General features: G+C 47.7%; 1 protein-coding gene across 1 annotated transcript in view; it reads right to left on the reverse strand.

Annotated features, from left to right (window-relative positions):
* Positions 1–11,926: 11,926 nt before the first annotated feature.
* CA12 (carbonic anhydrase 12) overlaps positions 11,927–27,086 on the reverse strand; it is a gene marked incomplete at both ends in the record, with an annotated part of 56,397 nt that continues 41,237 nt past the window's right edge. Inside the window, 7 exons of the mRNA XM_082851050.1 lie at positions 11,927–11,999; positions 12,763–12,850; positions 13,719–13,751; positions 22,691–22,820; positions 24,163–24,320; positions 24,547–24,610; positions 25,449–25,544. Of these exons, the coding sequence (XP_082707176.1) occupies positions 11,927–11,999; positions 12,763–12,850; positions 13,719–13,751; positions 22,691–22,820; positions 24,163–24,320; positions 24,547–24,610; positions 25,449–25,544 (642 nt within the window). The remainder of the gene's footprint in view (positions 12,000–12,762; positions 12,851–13,718; positions 13,752–22,690; positions 22,821–24,162; positions 24,321–24,546; positions 24,611–25,448; positions 25,545–27,086) is intronic.

Genomic DNA, 27,086 nt, shown 5'->3' on the forward strand with positions numbered 1-27,086 from the left:
TGTAATTTTTTTGTTTTTACATCTATATTGGGGTATAATTGCTTTACAATGGTGTGTTAGTTTCTGCTTTATAACAAAGTGAATCAGTTATACATATACATATGTTCCCATATCTCTTCCCTCTTGTGTCTCCCTACCTCCCACCCTCCCTACCCCACCCCTCCAGGTGGTCACAAAGCACCAAGCTGATCTCCCTGTGCTATGCGGCTGCTTCCCACTAGCTATCTACCTTACGTTTGATAGTGTATATATATCCATGCCACTCTCTCACTTTGTCACAGCTTACCCTTCCCCCTCCCCATATCCTCAAGTCCATTCTCTAGTAGGTCTGTGCCTTTATTCCCGTCTTACCCCTAGGTTCTTCATGACATTTTTTTTTCTTAGATTCCATATATATGTGTTAGTATACGGTAGTTGTCTTTCTCTTTCTGACTTCCTTCACTCTGTATGACAGACTCTAGGTCCATCTACCTCATTACAAATAGTTCAATTTTGTTTCTTTTTATGACTGAGTAATATTCCATTGTATATATGTGCCACATCTTCTTTATCCATTCATCTGATGTTGGACACTTAGGTTGTTTCCATGTCCTAGCTATTGTAAATAGAGCTGCAATGAACATTTTGGTACATGACTCTTTTTGAATTATGGTTTTCTCAGGGTATATGCCCAGTAGTGGGATTGCTGGGTCATATGATAGTTCTATTTGTAGTTTTTTAAGGAACCTCCATACTGTTCTCCATAGTGGCTGTACCAATTCACATTCCCACCAGCAGTGCAAGAGGGTTCCCTTTTCTCCACACCCTCTCCAGCATTTATTGTTTCTAGATTTTTTGATGATGGCCATTCTGACTGGTGTGAGATGATATTTCATTGTAGTTCTGATTTGTATTTCTCTAGTGATTAGTGATGTTGAGCATTTTTTTTTTTTTTTTAGATGTTGGGGGTAGGAGTTAATTTATTTTTGGCTGTGTTGGGTTTTTGTTTCTGTGCGAGGGCTTTCTCTAGTTGTGGCAAGCAGGGGCTACTCTTCATCGCGATGCGCACCTCTCACTATTGCGGCCTCTCTTGTTGCAGAGCACAGGCTCCAGACGCGCAGTCTCAGTAGTTGTGGCTCACGGGCCCAGTTGCTCTGCGGCATGTGGGATCTTCCCAGACCAGGACTTGAACCCGTGTCCCCTGCATTGGCAGGCAGACTCTCAACCACTGCGCCACCAGGGAAGCCCTGAGCATTCTTTCATATGTTTGTTGGCATATATATATATATATATCTTCGTTGGAGAAATGTCTACTTAGGTCTTCTGCTCATTTTTGGATTGGGTTGTTTGTTTTTTTTGATATTGAGCTGCATGAACTGCTTGTAAATTTTGGAGATTAATCCTTTGTCAGTTGCTTCATTTGCAAATATTTTCTCCCATTCTGAGGGTTGTCTTTTGGTCTTGTTTATGGTTTCCTTTGCTGTGCAAAAGCTTTGAAGTTTCATTAGGTCCCATTTGTTTATTTATTTTTTTATTTCCATTTCTCTAGGAGGTGGGTCAAAAAGGATCTTGCTGTGATTTATGTCATAGAGTGTTCTGCCTATGTTTTCCTCTAAGAGTTTGATAGTTTCTGGCCTTACATTTAGGTCTTTAATCCATTTTGAGCTTATTTTTGTGTATGGTGTTAGGGAGTGATCTAATCTCATACTTTTACATGTAGTTGTCCAGTTTTCCCAGCACCACTTATTGAAGAGGCTGTCCTTTCTCCACTGTACATTCCTGCCTCCTTTATCAAAGATAAGGTGACCATATGTGCGTGGGTTTATCTCTGGGCTTTCTATCCTGTTCCATTGATCTATATTTCTGTTTTTGTGCCAGTACCATACTGCCTTGATTACTGTAGCTTTGTAGTATAGTCTGAATTCAGGGAGCCTGATTCCTCCAGCTCTGTTTTTTGTTCTCAAGATTGCTTTGGCTATTCGGGGTCTTTTGTGTTTCCATACAAATTGTGAAATTTTTTGTTCTAGTTCTGTGAAAAATGCCAGTGGTAGTTTGATAGGGATTGCATTGAATCTGTAGATTGCTTTGGGTAGTAGAGTCATTTTCACAATGTTGAGTCTTCCAATCCAAGAACATGGTATATCTCTCCATCTATTTGTATCATCTTTAATTTCTTTCATCAGTGTCTTATAATTTTCTGCATAGAGGTCTTTTTTCTCCTTAAGTAGGTTTATTCCTAGGTATTTTATTCTTTTTGTTGCAGTCATAAATGGGAGTGTTTTCTTGATTTCACTTTCAAATTTTTCATCATTAGTATATAGGAATGCCAGAGATTTCTGTACATTAATTTTGTGTCCTGCTACTTTACCAAATTTATTGATTAGCTCTAGTAGTTTTCTGGTAGCATCTTTAGGATTCTCTGTGTATAGTATCATGTCATCTGCAAACAGTGACAGCTTTACTTCTTCTTTTCCGATTTGGATTCCTTTTATTTCTTTTTCTTCTCTGATTGATGTGGCTAAAACTTCCAAAACTATGTTGAATAAGAGTGGTGAGAGTGGACAACCTTGTCTTGCTCCTGATCTTAGTGGGAATGCTTTCCGTTTTTCACCATTGAGGACGATGTTGGCTGTGGGTTTGTCATATACGGCCTTTATTATGTTGAGGAAAGTTCCCTCTATGCCTACTTTCTGGAGGGTTTTTATCATAAATGGGTGTTGAATTTTGTCAAAAGCTTTCTCTGCATCTATTGAGATGACCATATGGTTTTTCTCCTTCAATTTGTTAATATGGTGTATCACGTTGATTGATTTGCGTATATTGAAGAATCCTTGCATTCCTGGAATAAACCCCACTTGATCATGGTATATGATCCTTATAATGTGTTGTTGGATTCTGTTTGCTAGTATTTTGTTGAGGATTTTTGCATCTATGTTCATCAGTGATATTGGCCTGTAGCTTTCTTTCTTTGTGACATCTTTGTCTGGTTTTGGTATCAAGGTGATGGTGGCCTCGTAGAATGAGTTTAGGAGTGTTCCTCCCTCTGCTATATTTTGGAAGAGTTTGAGAAGGATAGGTGTTAGCTCTTCTCTAAATGTTTGAAAGAATTCTCCTGTGAAGCCATCTGGTCCTGGGCTTTTGTTTGTTGGAAGATTTTTAATCACAGTTTCAATTTCAGTGCTTGTGATTTGTCTGTTCATATTTTCTATTTCTTCCTGATTCAGTCTTGGCAGGTTGTGCATTTCTAAGAATTTGTCCATTTCTTCCAGGTTGTCCTTTTTATTGGCATAGAGTTGCTTGTAGTAATCTCTCATGATCTTTTGTATTTCTGCAGTGTCAATTGTTACTTCTCCTTTTTCATTTCTAATTCAATTGATTTGAGTCTTCTCCCTTTTTTTTCTTGGTGAGTCTGTCTAATGGTTTATCAATTTTGTTTATCTTCTCAAAGAACCAGCTTTTAGTTTTATTGATCTTTGCTATCGTTTCCTTCTTTTCTTTTTCATTTATTTCTGATCTCATCTTTATGATTTCTCTCCTTCTGCTAACTTTGGCGTTTTTTTGTTCTTCTTTCTGATTGCTTTAGGTGCAAGGTTAGGTTGTTTATTCAAGATGTTTCCTGTTTCTTAAGGTAGGATTGTATTGCTATAAACTTTCCTCTTAGAACTGCTTTTGCTGCATCCTGTAGGATTTTGGTTGTCATGTCTCCATTGTCATTTGTTTCTAGGTATTTTTTGATTTTCTCTTTGATTTCCTCAGTGATCACTTCGTTATTAAGTAGTGTATTGTTTAGCCTCCATGTGTTTGTATTTTTTACAGATCTTTTCCTGTAATTGATATCTAGTCTCATAGTGTTGTGGTCGGAAAAGATACTTGATACAATTTTAGTTCTCTTAAGTTTACCAAGGCTTGATCTGTAACCCAAGATATGATCTATCCTGGAGAATGTTCCATGAGCACTTGAGAAAAATGTGTATTCTGTTGTTTTTGGATGGAATGTCCTATAAATATCAATTAAGTCCATCTTGTTTAATGTATCATTTAAAGCTTGTGTTTCCTTACTTATTTTCACTTTGGATCATCTGTCCATTGGTGAAAGTGGGGTGTTAAAGTCCCCTACTATGAATGTGTTACAGTCAATTTCCCCTTTTATGGCTTTTAGTATTTGCGTTATGTATTGAGGTGCTCCTATGTTGGGTGCATAAATATTTACAATTGTTATATCTTCTTCTTGGATCGATCCCTTGATCATTATGTAGTGTCCTTCTTTGTCTCTTCTAATAGTCTTTATTTTAAAGTCTATTTTGTCTGATATGAGAATTGCTACTCCAGCTTTCTTTTGGTTTCCATTTGCGTGGAATATCTTTTTCCATCCCCTCACTTTCAGTCTGTATGTGTCCTTAGGTCTGAAGTGGGTCTCTTGTAGACAGCATATATATGGGTCTTGTTTTTGTATCCATTCAGCCAGTCTGTGTCTTTTGGTGGGAGCATTTAATCCATTTACATTTAAGGTAATTATCGATATGTATGTTCCTATTCCCATTTTCTTAATTGTTTTGGGTTTTGTTATTATAGGTCTTTTCCTTCTCTTGTGTTTCTTGCCTAGAGAAGATCCTTTAGCATTTGTTGTGAAGCTGGTTTGGTGGTGCTGAACTCTCTCAGCTTTTGCTTGTCTGTAAAGGTTTTAATTTCTCCATCAAATCTGAATGAGATCCTTGCTGGGTAGAGTAATCTTGGTTGTAGGTTTTTCTCCTTCATCACTTTAAATATGTCCTGCCAGTCCCTTTTGGCTTGCAGAGTTTCTGCTGAAAGATCAGCTGTTAACCTTATGGGGATTCCCTTGTGTGTTATTTGTTGTTTTTCCCTTGCTGCTTTTAATATGTTTTCTTTGTATTTAATTTTTGACAGTTTGATTAATATGTGTCTTGGTGTGTTTCTCCTTGGATTTATCCTGTATGGGACTCTCTGTGCTTCCTGGGCTTGATTAACTATTTTCTTTCCCATATTAGGGAAGTTTTCAACTATAATCTCTTCAAATATTTTCTCTGTCCCTTTCTTTTTCTCTTCTTCTTCTGGAACCCCTATAATTCAAATGTTGGTGCGTTTAATGTTGTCCCAGAGGTCTCTGAGACTGTCCTCAATTCTTTTCATTCATTTTTCTTTATTCTGCTCTGCAGTAGTTATTTCCACTATTTTATCTTCCAGGTCACTTATCCGTTCTTCTGCCTCAGTTATTCTGCTATTGATCCCTTCTAGAGTATTTTTCATTTCATTTATTGTGTTGTTCATCGTTGCTTGTTTCATCTTTAGTTCTTCTAGGTCCTTGTTAAATGTTTCTTGTATTTTCTCTATTCTATTTCCAAGATTTTGGATCATCTTTACTGTCATTATTCTGAATTCTTTTTCAGGTAGACTGCCTATTGCCTCTTCATTTGTTAGGTCTGGTGGGTTTTTATCTTGCTCCTTCACCTGCGGTGTGTTTTTCTGTCTTCTCATTTTGCTTATCTTATTGTGTTTGGGGTCTCCTTTTTGCAGGCTGCAGGTTTGTAGTTCCCGTTGTTTTTGGTGTCTGTCCCCAGTGGCTAAGGTTGGTTCCGTGGGTTGTGTAGGCTTCCTGGTGGAGGGTACTAGTGCCTGTGTTCTGGTGGATGAGGCTGGATCTTGACTTTCTGGTGGGCAGGTCCACGTCTGGTGGTGTGTTTTGGGGTGTCTGTGGACTTACGATTTTGGGCAGCCTCTCTGCTAATGGGTGGGGTTGTGTTCCTGTCTTGCTAGTTGTTTGGCATAGGGTGTCCAGCACTGTAGCTTGCTGGTCGTTGAGTGAAGCTGGGTGCTGGTGTTGAGATGGAGATCTCTGGGAGTTTTTCGCCGTTTGATATTATGTGCAGCTGGGAGGCCTCTTGTGGACCATTGTCCTGAAGTTGGCTCTCCCACCTCAGAGGCACAGCACTGACTCCTGGCTGCAGCACCAAGAGCCTTGTAAAAACAAAAACAAACAAACAAACAAAAAACGGACAGATAGAACCCTAGGGCAAATGGTGGAAGCAAAGCTATACAGACAAAATCTCCCACAGAAGCATACACATACACACTCACAAAAAGAGGAAAAGGGGAAAAAATAATAAATCTTGCTCTCAAAGTCCACCTCCTCAATTTGGGATGATTCGTTGTCTATTCATGTATTCCACAGATGCAGGGTACATCATGTTGATTGTGGAGATTTAATCCGCTGCTTCTGAGGCTGCTGGGAGAGATTTCCCTTTCTCTTCTTTGTTTGCACAGCTCCCGGGGTTCAGCTTTGGATTTGGCCCGGTCTCTGCATGTAGGTCGCCGGAGGGCGTCTGTTCTTCGCTCAGACAGGACGGGGTTAAAGGAGCTGCTGATTCAGGGGCTCTGCCTCACTCAGGCCAGGGGTAGGGAGGGTCACGGAGTGTGGGGCGGGCCTGCGGCGGCAGAGGCCAGCGTGACGTTGCAGCAGCCTGAGGCGCGTCGTGCGTTCTCCCAGGGGAGTTGTCCCTGGCCCGGGACCCTGGCAGTGGCGGGCTGCACAGCCTCCCCGGAAGGGAGATGTGGAGAGTGACCTGTGCTCGCACACAGGCTTCTTGGTGGCGGCAGCAGCAGCCTTAGCGTCTCATGCCTGTCTCTGGGGTCCGCGGTGTTAGCCGCGGCTCGCGCCCGTCTCTGGAGCTCCTTTAAGCAGCGTTCTTAATCCCCCCTCCTCGAGCACCAGGAAACAAAGAGGGAAGAAGTCTCTTGCCTCTTCGGCAGGTCCAGACTTTTCCCCGGACTCCCTCCGGGCTAGCCGTGGTGCACTAACCCCTTCAGGCTGTATTCATGCCACCAGCCGTCTCGTCTCCCTGCGCTCTGACCGAAGCCCGGGCCTCAACTCCCCACCCCGCCCGCCCTGGCGGGTGAGCAGACCAGCCTCTCGGGCTGGTGAGTGCCGGTCGACACTGATCCTCTGTGCGGAAATCTCTCTGCTTTGCCCGCTGCACCCCTGTTGCTGCACTCTTCTCTTTGCTCCGAAGCTTCCCCGCTCCGCCATCCACAGTCTCCGCCCGCGAAGGGGCTTCTAATGTGTGGAAACCTTTCCTCCTTCACGGCTCCCTCCCATTGGTGCAGGTCCCGTCCCTATTCTTTTGTCTCTGTTTATTCTTTTTTCTTTTGCCCTACCCAGGTACGTGGGGGGTTTCTTGCCTTTTGGGAGGTCTGAGGTCTTCTGCCAGCGTTCAGTAGGTGTTCTGTCGGAGTTGTTCCACGTGTAGATGTATTTCTGGTGTATCTGTGGGGAGGAAGGTGATCTCTGCTTCTTACTCTTCTGCCATCTTCCCCCTCTCCAACAGTGTGTCTTCTTCTTCTTTATTGAGGTATAATTAATGTAAGATAAATGACACCTATTTAAAGTATAAAATTTCAGCCGTTTTGACACATGTAGAGAAACCATCACCACAAGCAAGATAACGTACATATCCGTCAACTCAACAATTTTCCATACCCCTTCGTAATCCCTTCAGCCACCGCCTCATCCCCAGGCAACCGCTGATCTGCTTTCTGTCACTGTAGTTTAGTTGGCATTTTTAAGAATTTTATACAAATGGAATTTTTATATGTGTGTTTGTTTATATTTGTGTGTGTATTTATTCCTTGTCTCCAGTTCAGCTTCAGGAAGAGAGAAAGTTAAGTGCACGTGTCCCTGGGAATTTGGTTCGCTGAATTAGAGGTGAGGGTAACATCCCAGGAGTTAAGCTGACTCCTTTGTCTGCTGGTAGTTGGCAGAACTTGCTCAGACTTTTCCTGAGCAGATGGCAGAGTTTAATATTATGAAGCAGATTGGAGGCGGGAGGTTGTCGTTGATTTTCCAGAAATTGTTGGCACAAATGCCTTTAGGGCCTTTATCCTGTGGGGTTTTATGACGTTGTGGCGTGATTATGATAAGCGTATGGCAAATTCTATTACAAGAAGGTGTTTCCGTGGCACCAGAGCTGTGGAGGGCGGACCCTGCAGTGCCGCTGGAGATCAGAGCACTGCGGGAGCTGTGTGGCCTTGGCTTAGCCCAGAGCTCCAGCCCTTGTTTCGTTTTCCACTTATAAGATATAGGCGCAGCGCTCCCTCTTTCCCTGGGTTGTCGCATAAAGGCGTGAAGGTGCATCGAAACAGTCAAGGGTGTACAAGCGGGAGGCGTTACTGAATCCCCGGCTGACCTGCAGTCATGATGATGTGCTGACCTGCAATAATTTTTTTTGGTGAATAATTCCATACCACAGAGCACTTTGGCCCTTGTTTCTGCCGCCATTCTATAGTGAAAGGGCATATGGGTGGGGCAGAGGGACCCTCCCCTGCAGTGTTGTCTCGGCCTCGCACCTTTCCCCTACACCCTGCGGCAGTTGAATCCCAGCCAGAGGACCACGTAGGGCCAGGCGTGCCTGCCCGCCGTGTCCAATGTGGATATGCATGGTGATGCCAAAATGGTACCCGCTGCCCAGGAGGCACCTCTGCTGCCCGGCAGGTGGCCCGGGAGGTCTCATTTCCTCCTGTAAGTGGGTCTCGAGCTTCTCCCCACATCTCGAAGGAAGGTGACTCCTTCTAACGTGAGGGACAGGGCACAGCTAACAAGTCAAGAGACTCGGGTTTCAGGCGTTCGCCCCCTTCAGGATGGCAGGTTCCAGTAGAGAATGTGTTTGCACCGCATTGTCCGGCGCGGGAATGTTCAGACTCCGAGGAGATTAGGAGGGGGTGTTGGGGGCCCAGGGGGCAGGTAGCACCTGGCACCTGGCCAGGGTCCTGCAGCGAGGTCCCCGGAAGTTAACCAGGCACCCTCATGCCCGCAGCGGGAGCTCCCACAAAGGCAAGGATGCCCTAGACCGGGTCGCTGCTGAGCACCTGGACCCCAGGGTGTGGCTGAAGGGTGTGTGGCCAGGGCAGAGAGGGCTGGGGGCCCCTGGAAGGGGCGAGGGGAAGGGGTGCAAGGATAAGGGGAGCCACGCCTAAGGGCTGCTGGCCTGCTTCCCTTGGGCCTGATTTTCCTATGCCCTCTTTTCTCCCATCCTCCATATCCACCCTCTCTGGATTCCCCCATCTCTGTATGCTGTCCCCCATCCTCACCTTCCAGAGCTTTCTTCTAGGGTTTATTTTGTGTGAAAGTCATCTAGGTTTAACCCTTCCAAAGGATATGTCAAAGGAGGTTAGGGTCCCATATCTGGCCACTGGCCATGAGTAGCTGCAGAGGACTTCGAATGTGGCTACTGAATCTGAGAAACTCCATTTATTTTATTTTATTTTAATACATTTAAAAGCTGATAATTCAGTTATTTGGAAAACTGTGTGTTTGGAGCAACTTGGGTACGTGAATATGCTTTTTCAAAGGTAAATTTTTATGAAATCTAAATATAGATCAAATCTTTTCAAAGAAAATTTGGAGAGTTGAGCGAAGGGGAAAAGAATTTAAGGTGGAACCTAAAATGGGATTAATAGTCAATGCAGCAAAGTCCTAGAATGTTTATTAAGGAACTACGTATAGGTTTTTACCATTTGACACTAACGAAATAGAGCAAAGAGACTGAAGACCTCCCCTTCCTGAGAGGCAAAGAAGCCAGGGCCTTCCCTGTGTCCCTGCCCCAGCCAGGGCCCCGTCTTTGTTACCTTCACCTACCATGCGCCCAGCACAGCACCTGGGCCCTGTCAGGGGTCAGTGGGAAGCAGAGAAGCTTCAGCAGCGCTTTCCTGTAGAGGCAGCCAGTGTCAGGGAATGAGTGAGAACCTGAGGAAAGCTTTTGCAGCTGCAGGGCTGGGTCCTCAGGAGTCCCACACGGAGTAGCGAGGAGGGTGACAGTGTTGATCCTAGGAGCCCTCTCCCTGGCTTTGTTTCGTCTGAGCCAAGAGGGCCGAGAGCCCAGGCAGGCTGTGCTGAGGAGGGAGAGGGCAGGAAAACTGTCACTGTTTTCACCTCCCCCATAACTCCCTTTTTATGAACAGCCATTGTGCCAGGTACGATGCTCTCCCTGTGCTCTCACAAAATCTGTCCCTAAAAGCTGTAGAGAGCTCTTTGAAAGACAGCCTCACAGCTCTGGAGTGGTTTTTATTGGTTTCTGATTGGCAACTTTGGGACGAGGCCAAGAAAGCATTGTCTGATTCCCACTGCTCAGTCCTGAGGGCTGTCGCTGCTGTCATTTGATCAGCATCAGGCTGGTGTGCTACTGGCAAGGCCGGATGCCACCCCTGGCTCCAGGGCGGTCGGAGGTCTCATACACACACACACACACACACACACACACACACACACACACACACACACACACACACACACACACACACACACACACACACACACACACACACACACACACACACACACACACACACACACACACACACACACACACACACCCAAGTCTCCACCTGTAACTCCGCCTAGCAAACAAGCTACAAAGACATAGGGCTTGCCATCACTACAAAAAGTTAAGACAGTAGAGAAGAGAGAAGACTTCTCAGAGTCAAGGGAGGAGGAGAGGGAAAAAGGCGATCTAAAGAAACCTATGCTTCAGGAGGACATCTCATGCTGTCAAAATGAGAGCGGGAATCAGAAGGTTCTCTGTGAACTGCAAGGTGTCAGCCAGGAGAGATTGGTGGTGGGGGCCTCCTTCTCAGTCATGGAACTAACTGGTCTCTGCTGGGCTCTTACATCGGAGGGCGGAGAATAAAGGAGTTACGTCATCCCAGAAACTGTCTTTGTCACTTGGAGGGAAGACCATGAAGGATCTCTGTAACATTCCATTATTTCTGGTCCCTGAATACCATGTTGCCAGCCCCTGCACAGATGACTTCCTGCTTTCATAGTTTGAAAATATCCTTTAACTCAGCCATGGCTCGATGTCTTCTTCCAAGTCAGAGAAGTTGATAGGTCCCAATTCCAGGCTGACAGTAGGGACACAGACCGCAAAGGTGGTAAAGATAAAATTTGGGCAGGAGAGACAAAGCCCTTCAACCATTTTGCTTCTGTTTCCTTTAGACACAAAAGCAGCTTAAGTCATCTCAGAGTTCACGTCTCCTCGAGGAGAGAGAAGGCAACAACACATTTTCAAGGAATAGCCCAATTATTTATAAAATCCGTAAAGTATGAAACATAACGACAGCCCTGACAGGAGCTTGGGTCGGGCTTAATATTCTGTCCTCACACTTAGGGCTTGACAAGCAACTTCTGATTCCAGTTCTCATTCCAAAGTGAGACTCTTCCAGATCTCACGTGTCTTCTCTCTCTCTGAGGTCCATTCAGTGCGTCTGATTCAATTGTAAAGCAATTGTACTCCAATAAAGAAGTTAAACAGACAAAGAAAAAAACAAACAAACAAAGGGCAGGACTTGGAAAATGCCTCTACTATATTACAAAGAATATCTCTTGTTTTCTTTTTGTCTCGGACACCTTGACCCTTCCTGTTACCCCCGTCCCCCCAGCTGTAAGGTCAGACTAAAGGTTTTGTCATAGCAGAAGGAAAGCAGACAACAAGCCCTTCCCTGAGGAAGGAAACAGTCTCAAGAGCAGAGCCTAAGTCTGAGTGCAGAGAGAGTCCGTGTTCTGGTCTGAAAACATGGACAAAAAGCAGAATTCCCAGGACACTGGAAACCACATTCAAGTGAAGCCCTGGATGAGAGTGTTTTCTAACCATCAACAGCCCGCAGCGGGCGACGTGGTTTGTGCTCCCCGAATCCGAACCACTTCATGGTCTCACACTCACGAAGCAGACAGCTCAGACTTCCTACCTCCTACGCAAGCTCTCCCCATCCACGCTCCCACTGGGGGTGGCATGGCATCAGGATGGTGGGGTCCCCCAAGGGTCTGGGGTGCTTGTGGGTGGAACTCCAGAGAACCCTCAGGTATTTCAAGTGTCCAGGGAGCCACAACAGGCTGTGTCCAAAGCCAGGTCCTTCCTTGGACACGCCTGGGCGTGCCAGGGCCTCACACATGGGCCTCAGCGTCCTGCTTGATGGCCGGTTTGTAGATGACTCCTTTGTTGGCAACTTTTTTGCTGCTGGAACAGCAAGGACACATGAGTGTTGTTAGTCAAAGTGGAAAGAGAGGCAAGAGCAGCCCAACTCAGCTATGGAATGAGGCAAGTCAGATTCCTCCCTTGGAGACCTTTCTCCAGTTCTGTTGGTCTTGGGAGGAAACGCCCCCCAATAAAGCATTAACCAAAAGGGAACCGGTTCATTTTTCAACTGTTCTCTTTTAACGCTTGACGATACTTAGACCTGCATTTTGATGAAGGTTTCATTACCACCCTGCTTCAAATCTCTGATTTCTACAGGGTTTCTGACAACCTCTTTTTTCATAGCAGGAAAAATAAATTAGGTTTTAGGAAAAACTAAACATGACAATAGAAACACAAGCAAAGGGCATCAATGTGAGTAAGAAATCAAAAAATTTCCCTCAGTTTTCTTCTGGGTTCAGGGAAGAAAAACCGGATGTCAAGATCTTAGAAAGAAGACAGCCTTGGTGCCTGTGTGTAGGTAAATGGGACCTCCCTTCCAAATCAAGAGGCTTGTCCAAGGTCTTAGCAGGGGCAGCAAAGCTGGCAGGCCCACCTCCAACTCTGAGCGCAATGACTCTTGAACCACCAGTGTCCAGTGTCTCACTGGATCAGTGGTGTCTGGGAAATGGCACTCCCAAACCAGCCAAGGATAAGTGTTGGTACAGGTGACAGGGCTCTTCGTTCTGCAGGCTGCCTTCCCGAACAGATCAATCCTCATGGACACAAAGCCACCCACTCCCATCTTGGGCCCAAATCAGCTCACCTCTTCTTCCTTCTGAAAAGCCAAATGGATACTGCCAGGACAATACAGATGCCCAGAACGCCAGCCAGGGCCACGAAAAGGGCGATGCCTGTTGAGGGGAAGTGCACACTCATTACAATCCTCCCTTCCCCTTCATCTCACCCCCGTAGCACGTGTGTGCGCAGTCCAGTGACAGCTGCAGAATCATCCACAGAAGGGTGTAATTTCCCCATCTCTGTTCTTAGGTTCTGGTCTTTGGCCTAGCAGGGTTGGCTGGAGTACTCACAGGGGGCCATTTGCAAATTGTAGCGATTCTCCAGCAGGGGTTCTCAAACTTGCACCAGCATCATCTGAAGAGCTTGTGTCTAATGTACACTTTTTTTGAGCCCAACCCTCAGAGACTCTGATTCAATCGAGAGTTAGGCCCAGGAATCTGCATTTTAACCAAACACCTCTAGCTGATGCTGATGTATGTGGTCCATGAACCACACTTTGAGAAACCCTGGGCTACAGAATAAGAACTTATTCCATTTTTGCTTGCTGGATTTAAGGCCCCTTGAGATGCCTCTTTATCAGCTTTGGCCCCAAGTTCCATTACACAGTCCTAAGCAGTCCAAAACAACCAGGGCCCATTGCCAAGGTCAACTGGCTGGTCACCCAACCTCCATACTGGGCTTAGGCCTAGTTTTTAGGCAATGGCTTCGCATCCTGGCAAACAGAAGGTCTTGGATAGGCTTTTTGAATGTACACATGCTATAAAGTGATTAGGTCGTTCATTAGGGGAGCATTTGATTGGCAGCTCATCTTTGAATCAGAGAGTGACTTGAGGGTAAGACACATGGTGAGGAGGGCGTCAGGAGTCAGAGTGATAGCACAGAGAAGCAGAGAGGATGGGCTTGAAGAGTCACAGGCCCGGATCACACCGAGAACCACCATGATCACCCAGCTGCAGCATGCACGGCCGGCTGGCCACGTACCCAGACTTGGTCCTGTGTAGGTAGCGTCTGGCCCTTCAAAGGGGAGAGGAAAATACCAGAAATTAACCGAGTCAAACCCTGGCATATTTGACCAGTGTGTTGAGCAAAGCTCTACCTTTTGTTTGGGTGGAGGCACAGGGCTGATGCAGCCCTTCTGGGGATGTTCACTCTTGGCTCAGGTGCCTGATGGGGTAGAGGGAATTGCCCACCCAGGGAGTTCGCACCGTGATCCCTCCCTCTGATGCTCCTTTAATCACAACCGTCTCTTTGCGTGGCTAAGACTTCAGTTTTTGATACAATATTGTCAACTTGGAAGGTGAGGAAGGGTAAGAATCAGAGTCTGCCTTGGTGGGCTGTCATCTGCGTCTCTGGCACCTACCTCTCTTCCTCAGCAAGGAAGCTGCCAGGTTCTAGCTGGCTGGGGCCAGCAGAGCTTGGTTGGAACCTATCGCCAGCCTTGTCCACCCATCCCCATCCAGTACTGTTGTCATGGTTTGGTTCTATTTTTGCTTTGGCCCTGGTGGACAAACTGGAGAAGCCCCTCCACCATACCAGCCTCTCTTCCCTGCTACATGGAGACAGAGGAGCGTGGCATCTTCAGCAAGTTATTGTTGGAGATGAATGGGGTGAGTTAGTGGGGTCCTCAGTGGGGCTGAAATAGTGCCCAGTGATCGAAGGTGAAATCCCATGGTCAGCCTGCTAGGAACCTCTCTGGAGAGGGCCCTGAGTGAGCCTGTCCTCTCGAGTAACACAGAGGAGCCCAGTCACAGAGCCCCCAGGTTACCCCAGCTGCTTCCATGTTCTCAGAACTACTCCTCATTCTTCCAGTCAGATTCTCCATCTGAAGAAAGTCTCTGCTTACACACACCCGCCTGTCTGGTGATTTTCTGATCTCAGTAGAAACTTCTGGCTTGTGGTGTGGGGGAGAGGATGGGGGGTTGTTCCAGTTCACACTGGAAGCCAGAGTTGTGCAGATGGTGGCCACCCAGCCAGACACTCAGGAGAGCCTGTGCCCATAGAGCCCACCATGGCGACGGAGACCCTGGGAGAGCCCCGATCAAGTGTGAGATGCAGGCAGAGGGCCAGGGACCACCTCCCCTTGGGGCACTTGATACCCTGGGGAACCAGACCTGAGACTGCAGGGTGAGGTTTTGCTCAGCCCCTTCTCCTGCCATCTGGCCCCAGTCTGGCTGATTCCCCTGGGGCCATCAGCCCCAAGTTCTTCCCCTACTGTCTTCCTTCACAGTCTAATATTGAGCCAGTAGCCTCCCTGGTCCACAGCTGGGCCCTAGTTGTCCCTGGTCTGGCTTCCCGGGTGGCCCCAGACTGTTGAAAGGATAAGCAAGGCAGGTATGGATAGAAGCCGTCCACAAAGGGCAGGGTGGCCTGTTCTCTTGGCTGTTGCCGGCCACCACTGGCAGCCCACGGCCTCCCAGGTGGCAGAGAGCGTGGCTTCCCTCGCTGGATTCCCTGCCCTGAACACAGGGACCAGTCTGTGGCTTGGGGAGATTCTCAGGACGTGAGTCTCCCCCTGGGAAAAGCATCAAGTGTTTGTACAGCACATGTTCTGTTCCCTGCATGGCCTGTGGCCTCTGCACACTATAATTTGTTTTGTTTTGTTTTGTTTTTTAAGGTACCTAGAGGTAACCAAGGCCACTAGGATCTTAAAAACAACAACCACTGAAGAAAAACCCAACTAGTCGTGATTTCTGTTCCAAGCCTTTTTGATGAAATACACTTTTTTTTTTTGTTCCTAAAGCTCCAGATGCTTGTGGTACTAAACTAGTTCTTGCCACATAAGACTGTTACTAGTAAGCCTAACCACTTGGCTAAGCCGTCCAGGTTTCTAAAGTCGTCGCTTTCACAGTCACCTCAAACATCCTGAGAGCCACACAGGCCCCCAGACAACTGACAGCCCCGCTCTGGGGCTGGAGGAGGTGCCCTCAGGCCATGGGCTTAGGGGGCGGAGTGAAGGCTTGGAAGCAAGGCCGCAGGCATGAGACTTTTCTCGTGCGCACGTGGCGCAGCTGGGTGGCCGATCTGGAGGGAGAGTCTGGCTTTCCTGTGTCACTGAGCAGTGTCCTTGGCTGTATCAGGCCCTATAAACAACAGCCTAATTTAATCCAGGGCTCTAATGTGGGTTCCTTGCTCCCGGATGACGACTTCTTAGGGCCTAAGTTGCCTCTCCTTGGAAACAATGAAACAAGACCAAGCAGGTATGAAGACAAGGAAGTCCCCAGAGACTGGGACAGATGCTTTACAGACCAGTGTTTGATGCAGCAAAAAACAAAGCAGCTTGACTGAGCAAGCGAAGAGCATAAGCCCCTTGGGAAGAGGAATGGCAGCGAGGGCGGCGCCTCGTGGGAATTCTACCCGCCAGGAACCCCAGGGCAGGACGATGACGTTGGGATGCTATCTCCTGCCAGGTGAGACAGCGCCAAGCATCGAGGAGCAGAGCTCCTCTGCCGAGCTGGATAAAGCGCAGGGCTTGGGTCCCACTGGAGGCAGATGCCAGAGCATCTGCTAACTAAAGGGAGAGGGGAGGTCACAAAAGGCAGCAGGAGACCTGTTGGGGCGACTAGAGAACTAGTGCCCAGAGAGAGAAGCCGAAGCCTGCATCCCCACAGTGCCTCTGGGCTGTTGCAGAGAACAGGCATCAAAAGATGGTGCAGGGAGGGGCAAAGATTCACTTGCAGATTAAACACAGAAATGGTTTCTGAATGGCAGATGAGACAGGGAGTTCCCACTGAAGCACAGTGGGCCAGACAGGAGAAACGAGACAGGCTGGTTGACAGAGACGGCCCATGAGAGGCACGGGGTGAGAACGCAACGAAGGGGCCCCTGAGCTGGCAGGTACGAGGGCACGTGCCACACAGACGTGGGAGAGCTGCCTGCTCTCCATACAAGGCTCCGGTGCAAGTCAGGGTCAGCAGAAGAAGGGCAGTACGACACACAGAAGGAAATCACACAGATAGAGAAGAACTCCAGTACCACATGCCTCACCCGGGAAGGTACAGGCCCCCGAGAAGATGAGCAAGCTGCTCGCCACGGGGCACTGCTCCCTGTCTGGCTGGCTCAGGTGCTGCGTCTTCCACGGGCGTCTTGCTGGACACGAGGATGCTGGTTAACTGCGTCTGAGGTCTTCTGAAGCCTCAGGTGCACACACAGAAAAGTCCAGCGGGAGGAACAAGCACCTTATTTACACAGCTTGCAGTTCCTGAAAGAAGTCTAGCATTTTCTAGGTCGATTTGCAGTTCTGTTTATTCAAACAGAGTTTTGAAAGAAAGGAATACAATCCTTTTCCTTTCGGTGTATTATTTTAAAGTATGGACTGTTTTAGTAAGTGACATGTTGCACGGTGATTAGATACCTATACATATAGGTGTATGTCTTTAGCAGCCTCCAGTCTTATAAAAGAGGCAGGGAGAGTTTTGGTTTAGCAGGGATTTGAGAGTTTAAATGTATAAAATCCAGTTTCAGATGGTAAAACTCTTGTTATTATGCTTAATACAAGCCATAGACTCAAGTAACTGAAATGCTGGTCCTCTCTTTGGATGATGCTTTGGTAAGAAAAGCAAAGAAGATGCCCTCCGTAACCACAGAGCGTAACTATCTTAAGAGGACATATTTTACTGGAGTTTTTCTTAACACTGTGGAACCCCGTTGAAGAAATAATTTCTACAAATAAGTCTGCCCAAAAGATGCCGCCAGATTACATATGGGAACTGGTTTTCTATGACCGTGCTAGGGCCTGAGGGCTTTGCCTTCCAGATTGCAGGCATGCAGGCCCAGAAGAGAGAGCCGTGCTGCTCTGAGGGGGCCTAAACCCTGGGACGGTGGGCGAGGGTTATTATGCAGCCCTGGTGCTTCATGCTCTCAGTTCCCTTTGGGGGTCAGGCTGTTTGTGCTGCAGGAATGACAGGTGGTGGGACCGGGGCTCTTACCCCTGTCAGGCCAGATGACAGAAGGCCTGACGGCATCCCTCAGCACCCCCATCCCATCCCGGACCTTTAACACTTGACAGCTATGTTCTGATCTTTACGTTTTCCTCAACAAATAGATTGATTTAAATGCTGTTGGCAAATTGATAACAAAGCAAAATAAAACTAAAACTTGACAACCAGTCAGGCTTCTGTGTAGATCGTTCTGCAGAGAAGACACTGGTGGGGAGAGGGGAAGGGAGACGGGTCGGCTCCATTCCTTCAGACTTGTAATGAGCGCCAGGCACAAAAGGCTAGTAAGACGCCCACAGCCCCTGCTTTAAGGGGCTTGTGGTGTGTGGGTAATAGAGGCATGTTTTTTCTTTTTTTTTTTTTTTCTGCGTGGTAATACATAATTACCCTGTGGTGTGCTAAAAACTATAACACAGATGAACAAGTTCAGCTGCACTGAAGCAGGAGACTGTAAGTCACCCTCGGGGGCATGGGGAAGACTTTGGCAGGATATGGTTGGAGTTGGGTCTTGAAAATTTTTCCTGGTGGAAGAGGTGAGGGGCATCCCAGACAAAGGGACTCCTGTGTGCAAAAGTCAATAGCATGCACACATGAAAGCACCTGCCATGTTGAAGGAGGCCCCGCAGGGCAGGATGGGAGCAGGGGAGACAGGCTGGAAGGATCAGCTTTCCGCCTGACCCCTTCTCCCGCTGTCTAGCCCAGAGGCTTATTGCTGGGAGCAAGAGAACATCCCTGGTGGGCTTTTCTGTTCCCCGCAGTGGCTAACGTGGGACGTGCTCAGTAACACGTGGTGTGTTGAACTGCATTAGGTGTGACTAGGACTCCACTTCTTAGCACATTTGACGATCATTCCTGACTATTCAGACCCTGTATCCGGGGTAGGCGATTTTAAGGGGAACTCCTCTGGTCTTTCACTTGGATCCTTCGGAAGAATTAATCTTTTTCCATCTAATAGAGTTTATTTATAAATAGGGACTTTTAGAAAGTTGACAAGGTCAATAACCACAAAGCATACATTCTAGTCTCAAAAAATTAGATAATTAGCCATCTTAGCTTTGTAAGGTTTTTCTCTCTCTTTTTTAAACATTTTATGAAACTACCCAGGTCCCTCAGGGTCAAGCAGATTCTAATCAGGCTACTCCACAGCTCTGCTGAGGGGGAAAGCCCTACCCCTCGACTGCCCAGCGGCCTTGTCTAAGTGTCGCCTCAGCTGGCTCCAGGCCCTGAGGCATGTGACATGCACTCGCTCAGAGCAAGCGCACTGAAGACACGATTATAGAAACTTCTGGGCTTCCTCTTGGCCTTCAAGTTTTCCTTGCCCTGACGTGTTGAAAATAGAACTTGATAACATTGGCATTTGGGTTTTACTGGTCTGGCTTTATTACCCTTTTTCATCTGGACCCAGTGTGGGTGTCTTTGGCTGGGAAGGGGTCAACTTTGGGGAACCGAGATTCGGGCCCCTGAACTATATAGATGTGCCTCTACTGTCTTTCTCCTTCCTCACATCGGGCAGCTGACTCTTACGAGATCTGGACTGCTCCCAGGATGTGTTCCTCCTCTCCAAGACCCCACCTGGAGGACATGAGTCTTGTTTCCTCTCTTCAGCTCAAGACTTCCATTTGTGCCACTTGGAAGAGGCACTTTTTAAGAGCTGAAAAAAAGTGCCTGGCGTGACTTTCATCTCTCCACACGGACAGGGCATTTTAACCAAAGGCAACAAGAAACAACATACATGAGAGAAAAAAAAAAATCATACGGAAGGGAAGGAACAGAATGATGAGGGGATTCTGAAGAAAGTTGCTACCTCAGAGGCACCTGGACCCCTGGTGAAGGAATTGGTATGCTTCTCTGAAGGGTGAATAGTTCTCTCTCGTCTGCTTCTCTTAGCCTTGGCCCTACCCAATTATACAAGAAGAGTACCTACTCAAATCCTAAAGGAAGATGGGAAACAGGGATAGAATAGAATAAAGACCAGGGCATGTGATATAAAACCCTAGAACCCTGTGATAGGAGTGGGAAAAAAAAGTTCTGGGCCTAGGAAAGTCATTGTACAATCAGTAGGGCAGCGGTTCTCAATCAGGGGCAACTTTGCCTCTCATCCCCCAGAGACACTTGAGAATGTCTAGAGATGTTTTGGCTGTCACAAGGGGGGGATGCTGCTGGCATCGAGAGGGTAGAGTTCAAGGACACTGCTAAACATCCTGCAGTGCAAAGGGCAGCCCTCACAGTGAGAATTATCCAGCCCCACGTGTCAGTATTGACGTGCTGATGCCAAGGCTGGGAAACCCTGCCCTAGGGCCGTCATAGACTCTACACCTCTTAAGGACAGAAACCAAGCTCTGTGTTCCTTTTCTAGTACAGTTGAAGAAAATACAGCGTCCAGTTAAGTGATTCAGTCCCAGTTGTTCCAATTTGGTTAAACCTCAGATCCCCCTCTCAAGGTCCGTGCACTTTCTTTCATAAAGGATTTCCTTAACATTACTTTTTTCCTGGCAGAAAACTCCAGAGTTTTCATTTTCCAGCCCCATAGTTCCTGTTAACTTTCAGAGAAGACCCTGAATTAAACCAGCCCCTAATTACAGACATGCCTCAGTGGAAGAGCCTGCAAACAATTGAGTCCAAATTGCTCAAGGCTCCCACTGACAAACAAGCTTACCCCATCCATCTGAAAGGACATGTTACAGTCTGACACCCGCACCACGGTGGTGTGAGAAGGCCCTTGTGAATTGCAGGCGCCCCTGGGGGGATGAGGTTTGGGGCTTCACTCCTTTGGGGCTGCCTCATCCTTGTTTCTTAGGGGACAGCCCCATTTGCTGCCCGAGTCTTTGGGAAATGAGGGGAAAGGGAGAATTCTGGCCAAGTTTCTATAATCAGCCTTCAAATGAACAGGTTTGCCTTAGACTGCCACAGATTCTTACTCGAGGGAGAAAGCCCAGCCCAGCCTTTGCAAGCAGCAGCTCTGGGTAAGCCATGCTGGAGGGGCAGCGGCAAAGCTGCATTAGGGCTGTGATCTCCACGTCCTGAGCTGGAGCCGGTCTGGGGGCTTCTGCTTAGAGGCCCCTCAAGCTCCCCCAGCCAGACTGGGAGGGTCTACTGAAGCGCTCTGTTACCAGCGTGACCGCACTGCCTGCTCTACAGGTGCCAGCTTAGACCTGAACTGGTCTAAGAAGATGGCTAATTATCCCCGAGGCTACAGTTCATTGTACACGTGGGGGTTACTTTTGGATGTCAAGTTCCTGCATGCTTTCTTCTGCTCCTCTGTAACTGCCCTCACACACTGTCCCTGCAACGTGAAGTCAGGATGGACAGTTGTTAGTGTCCACTTAGAATCAGAACGTGTTAGCACCGAAAGGACGTTAACTCACCTAGTCCAACCCATCATTTTATGGCTGAGGAAACCAAGGCCAAAGGAGGGACATGATTTGCCTGCGTCATATAGCCAGGAGGAAACAAGGTGAGGCCTTGAACCTGGGTCTACTGACTGTTGGGGAGTATCTGTCACACCATCCCTGGTGACTTGTAGAGACTTAGCACAGAGAACAGAGCTGACTATTATCCTTGAATCACAAGGAAAATTCTACCTGATCTATGTGGGCAGAGTCCCTTATCTCCAGGAGGAGTTTTATTTTATTTAAGAGTTGAAGTATTTCCGTTTAACCCTTGACTACTATATACTTCATTTAGAAAAATAGGAAAAGAGAATGTTATATCCAGAATAGAACACCAGGGGATAATTCTATGCATTTGAGGTATTTCCTGGAAAAGGAGTTGGTGTAGTTATCATCATGTACATCCTCAGTTTTTAGGAGGGGCCATTGTTTATAGATTCAGTTTGCAGACCAAGAAACTGGTGAAAAGAGGGAGATGACCTTAACTAGTGACATCTGGAGAGGAGAACACAAAAGATAAATTCTTGGACAGTTCTTGTTTAAGTAACTGACAGAGAAGGACGTAATTCTGACCATATGTGTGGGTCAGTGCAGAAGGGCATGTTTCTAAAGCTTTCTGGCAAGGGCCTTGAAATTCAATCTTCCTGTGGTCCACTAAGCTTAGCAGGTGACAGTTACAATCTCACACACTATGAAAGGAACAACAACAGAACAAGGTGCCCCATGTGAGACGAGGAGAGCTGATTCTCTGACAAGTGGGTTAATGGTCATCCTTAAATATGAACCCCTGGCCCAGCTTGGCCACAAGCGATGTGAGAAAGTGAACTTAGCGATTTGAAGAGTGTGGGCCCCTCACCCCTTTCCCCGGGCCCCCAGCTTTCAGCTGTCTTGATGTAGATACCGTGCAAGTCAAGATGTTAACTGTCCATCTGGGGGGTTATGGTTACGGATTTAAAAGGAAGAACTGAGCTTCCACAGCTCAGGAAGAAACCGAACTATTAAGCGTCATTCCGTATAGATCTCGGATGCCTGTGCAAGCTTCAAGGAGATGAGACAAAAGGCAGTTCTGAAGATACTTTCTTGTCTAACGGGCCCTGCTACAGTAGACCATGAGCTGCTTGTGGCTCGGATGTGGGTTATGCCCATTTTCTAAAACCTTACAAAGGAGCATCCCTGGACCTTGGTGGTGCTGGTGGTGCCAGGAATCACCTGGCAAGGCCAAAGATGGGCCTTGATGCCAAGAAAGCCTGTAAGAAGTTAGAAGGTTTGATCTCATGAAAAGGGCCCTATCACGTATCTTAGGAGAAGGGGTAGGCAGTTCTTCGGGGCAGAGAGGCCCCCAGAACCCCATCTGTGGGAGACTCCCAGACTTAATGATTGTTGTGGTCCACGCGCCTGGAGGGCCTGGCTCGCGCTTCTCTACCAAGGCTCAGGGAAGTCAGGGTCGGTGGAGGGAGACCTCGGTAAACCCACACACGGTAGCTCCTCATGCATCTGGTTCCCTTGGCAGCCAGGGTGCTCTTAACCCATCTCCTAAGGGTATCAGTGACAGTGCCCAAGAGCAGGGCACCCGATTTCACACAAAACAGACATCTCGGCCCCACACTCGCCACACACTGCACCTCCTCACCTTCACGTCGGAAGGAGACGTACACCAGCCTCTCATCAAATTTCTGGACCTGCCGGAAGTTGTTGATCATCTCTCTAGGGGACGGGTCCTCCACCCGTGTGCAGTACAGGGCTGTCTCCAAATCCGTCAGCTGCGGGGGAAGAGCAGAAACACCCCCCACGGGCAGAGTGACGCCCCCTTGCCTGACCTCGAGGGAAAGGACCACCAGATCTCACCTCCGAGGCCTGGCGGGAGACCCTTGAGAAAGCAGTGGGGAAGCCAGAAGCTGCCCCTCCCCTGCGCGTGTCTGAGTGATGGGGCTCGGCGAGCCCGTGTGTCTTCCCACTGTCTTCCCACCTCCTGGGGCTGCCGGAAGGGTTCGTGCTGTCAGATCCTGATTGACTGAAATCTGCCCTGCAGGGAGGGAAACCTGGGGTGGTGAGGGGTTCCTCAGCCTCCCACGGAGACTGCATTCCTCTTCTGAGCCTCATTCAGGACCCAGCTCTGAATCAGAGGGGGCTGGGCCTTAGTCTGATGGTCCCATCAAGAGGAACCAAAAGAGGGAGGCAAGAGGCTCACAGGTCATCTGACTTCTAGTTCCATGGTATTTTCATACACCCATGTAGATCATGTAACTGTTTCCAAGGCAGTTTCTGGGTTAGGACATATTACTGCCTTTCTGAGCATTTTATCTCTTGATTCATCACGTCTTTATTCCTGTCAGCCTACTTGCTGCTATGTATCGAGGTTACTCAGATCAATAGCTCATAGTAGAAAGGAAGGAGCAGCAGTGAGAGCTGTGCTGGCTCATGAAGCGGGTGGGGGCCGTGAGCCAGTGTGCAGCGGCCCCCTGGCCCCGTCTCCTGGGCAGCCATACTTCGACTGATGAAACTCAGCTGCAGGGTAGAGACACCGGCAGTGACCTGGAACTCAGCTCTATCTTTGGGTCTTAGCTCTGTCACTAACCAGCTGGTGATCCCCAAGTTTCCTCAACTCTCTAACCCTTGCTTTCATCACCTAAGAAATGAGAGGGTTAGAGATGATTCCCAAGGACTCTGTCCCCCAGTTTTACACTAGACTGTGAACTTCTTGAGGGCAGAGATCCTCGTTGCTGTAATCCCCATCCCCTCGGCTTTGTTAAACAGTCTAACCTGATCCTGTCTTTATTCTGCGCCTGTAAAGGAGCCATGCTCTTTCCTGCCTGGGAGGTAGACACTATCCACTGAGGGATATATTAGGAAACGCAGCTTAACAGCTCTTATTTAAAGAACTGTGGAGACAGATTCATTTTCCCCACTTGACTTGATAGCTCCACTTTTGAAGCTCAGCCTGTAATTTCTGAAGTGCTTCCAAGCCCCTGTGATATTTGGAGAGGTTTTGAATAGCTGCCAGTGAAACTCTAAGTGAGGAAATCAAGTCGTTGATTATGATATGGGTGGTGGTAGTGTCCGAGGTACCACGTGCTCTCTGACAAGAAAGAGCACAACAGTTACCTGCTGCTGGGAAATTTCCACAGGGTTCCGGAAAACCGTCCAGAGCACGGTCGGGTAGCAAGGAGGTGTGGTCAGGGACCCTCGGTAGCGGTAGTACTCCTCAGGCCTCTTTGGCAGCAGCTCTTCAATGCTGAAACCCGGAATGGACACTTCTTGGCCTGGAGAGACATGTTGGGGGATGATGTCACCTTGCTCCCCAAGGCAGAGGTGCAGCGGAGCATATGACAGACTAGGAAGGTGAACTAGCCCCATTCTGAGCCATCTGATCCTAGGACTTGGTCACAGACAGTACCCGGCCCCCTGCATGGGTTCTTCTTCAGATCACACAAGGGTGAATACACTCTTCTCCAACAGAGGGTGAATACGCCTCCAAGGACCTCTCACCTTTGTACTTTACATCTTTAAGGTGACTGAAGATCTTGTCATATGATGGATTGAAGGAGCCCATCTGCAACAGAGATGGGGCAGGTTGAACAGGGACAGAATTCAATAGGCTGAGCTTGGCTCGACAATTGTGAATGGAAGGGCTCTGCTGAGGGTGTGTAATCACCACTGCTGAGATCCTCCCCAAAGGATGCACTTTACTAGGACAGTTATGATGCATCACTAGGTTGTTAGGGGGTTGGCGGAATGGTCCTGCCCTCTTGCATCTCAGGACATCCTATTTCCAGCTCAAGGCACTGGGGCTGGGGTGTCCCAGAGCAACAGGTAGAGCTTGTGCTCCTGATTATCTGGCTGTGAGCTTAAAGGCCACAAATAGCATGTTCTCTAACCAGAACTTAAGGGAGCTTGAGTTCATGCAAGCCAAGTCAGGCAAGTAAGTATGTTGAGAAGCGACATACGTGCTGTCTCCTTAGGGGGAAAATGCAAGCAAATCAGGAGGTGTTCCCATGTTCTGGGATTAAGGAAAGAACTTATGCTGGGGTTCCTATAAAGGATGGAGCTTGGATGCTGGAAATTGTATTAGGCATGTGATGGGGCAGCAGTGAATGATTCCCCCACCCCCGACAGGCCCTGTCCAACTTGGCAATTCCTTGATTATGCAATAGGGCTGGAGACTAGGACTCATCTTTCCAGTGTCACCTAGGACATGCCCATTCCTGCTGTCTGCCACAGAAAGGGCTGCCTCCAGGCCAAGAGAGCAGGAACCCTGTGGGGAAATAGCCCCTGCTCTAGAGTCAAGACACAGCCGAAACGGAACAGACGGGTGTGCATGGAACCAAATGCCAAGTCTGATGTCATCCTGACATCAAATTTCATGTAAAATGCCTCTCAACATCTCTTACCTCTATGAGAACAGCTAGGACCGCGAGGCCTTCTGGCTTGTCACTGGCGATGCTGGCATTGGGGTACAGGTCCGAGTTATAATAGACCATATGCAGCTGCAGTGGGAGAGGGGAGATGAGTTGCTATCCATCGGGGATAGGGACCCATGGGAAGCTTTCACTTTTGCAGGAGACTGGAATCCAATGGGAGGGACAGACCACCCCCATCCCCAGCTAGATTCGGCCTCCCAGACCCTTGCCTCATGGCTACCCCAGTGTTCCCTTTTCTCTCAGTCCTCTAGACTGCAAACTCCACCAGGCCAGTCTGTCCATCTTATTCACTCATGGTATCCCAGTGTCTGATATGGTGCTTGAAAAGTACCAGGTACACAATAGATATTGAATGAATGAATGAACAAATTGGCTTTTATACTAGCTGTGAAAAAGCTTGGATACTTTGGAGCACTTCTCCCTTCTGATTTTTCCTACTTATTCTGGAGCCTGGGGCAAAATGGTCCCATGTGGCTTGCCCAGCCTAAGCCCGGCCACTCTGCATTTGATCTGGGGGCCGGGGCAGTAAACCTCCAACTGTAACTTAGTCATACTTGTACCCAGAGCAGGACATGCATTTATCTCTCAGGTGGAGACAATCACAACATGACTTTTATGCAGGTTTTATCAACTATATTTTAAGAGACCATGAAACAAAAATGCTACTCCATGAATGTAGACCCCAAAATACCATTCTAAACTCATTTTTTTTTAAAGCAGAAATTACTTATCATTATTAAAGTGAGGAAAAGAGAAGTTTTTGAGAAATGTTGGGTTTAAAAGGTCTAGGTAGGGCTTCCCTGGTGGTGCAGTGGTTGAGAGTCCGCCTGCCGATGCAGGGGACACGGGTTTGTGCCCCAGTCCGGGAAGATCCCACATGCCGTGGAGCGGCTGGGCCCGTGAGCCATGGCCGCTGAGCCTGCGCATCTGGAGCCTGTGCTCCACAACGGGAGAGGCCACAACAGTGAGAGGCCCACATAGCGCAAAAAAAAAAAAAAAAAAAGTCTAGGTAAACTCTGATGAGTGATGTTGATAATGAGGGAGGCTATGCACGTGTGAGGGCAAAGAGTATATGAGAAATCTCTGTATCTTCCTCTGCATTTTGCTGTGAACCTAAAATGCTCTAAAAAAAAAAAAAGTCTTAAAAAATTAAAAAGAAACAGTCTAGGTAAGCATTAAGACATTATTATGACAAGCTCTGTCAATGTTTAACCTGATTTTTTTTTTCTTAAGCAAAAAAAATGTTTATTTGGATCAAAGAATGCGATTTGGGGCACACAGATTTGGGTAGCTTCCCAAACAGTGTCCTGCTAGGGAGTAAAAGGGGCTTTTAAAGGCAAAGAAGGGAGGTTTGCATTACAAAGAATTTTGTGATTTTCAAGCTGGAGGCAGAAGCTAGTCTTGGCTAAACATGGTTGAATACTAAGGCTGTTACTAGAGGGAGGGAAAAGTTCGTTAATGTGACAAGTTGCAGGTGTTCTTGCAGAGTCCATGGAGTATTGGTGGTTTGGCCCAGTTCCGAAGTTCATGGTTCCCACTGGTGAGGACGTGCATAAGGTTCACCTCCTTGATGGCCTCCCAGCTCCATTTTAAAACCCCTTGACGTAA

This window comes from Leucopleurus acutus (genome assembly GCF_964270905.1).
Source record: "Leucopleurus acutus genome assembly, chromosome: 1".
Lineage (NCBI taxonomy): Eukaryota > Metazoa > Chordata > Mammalia > Artiodactyla > Delphinidae > Leucopleurus > Leucopleurus acutus.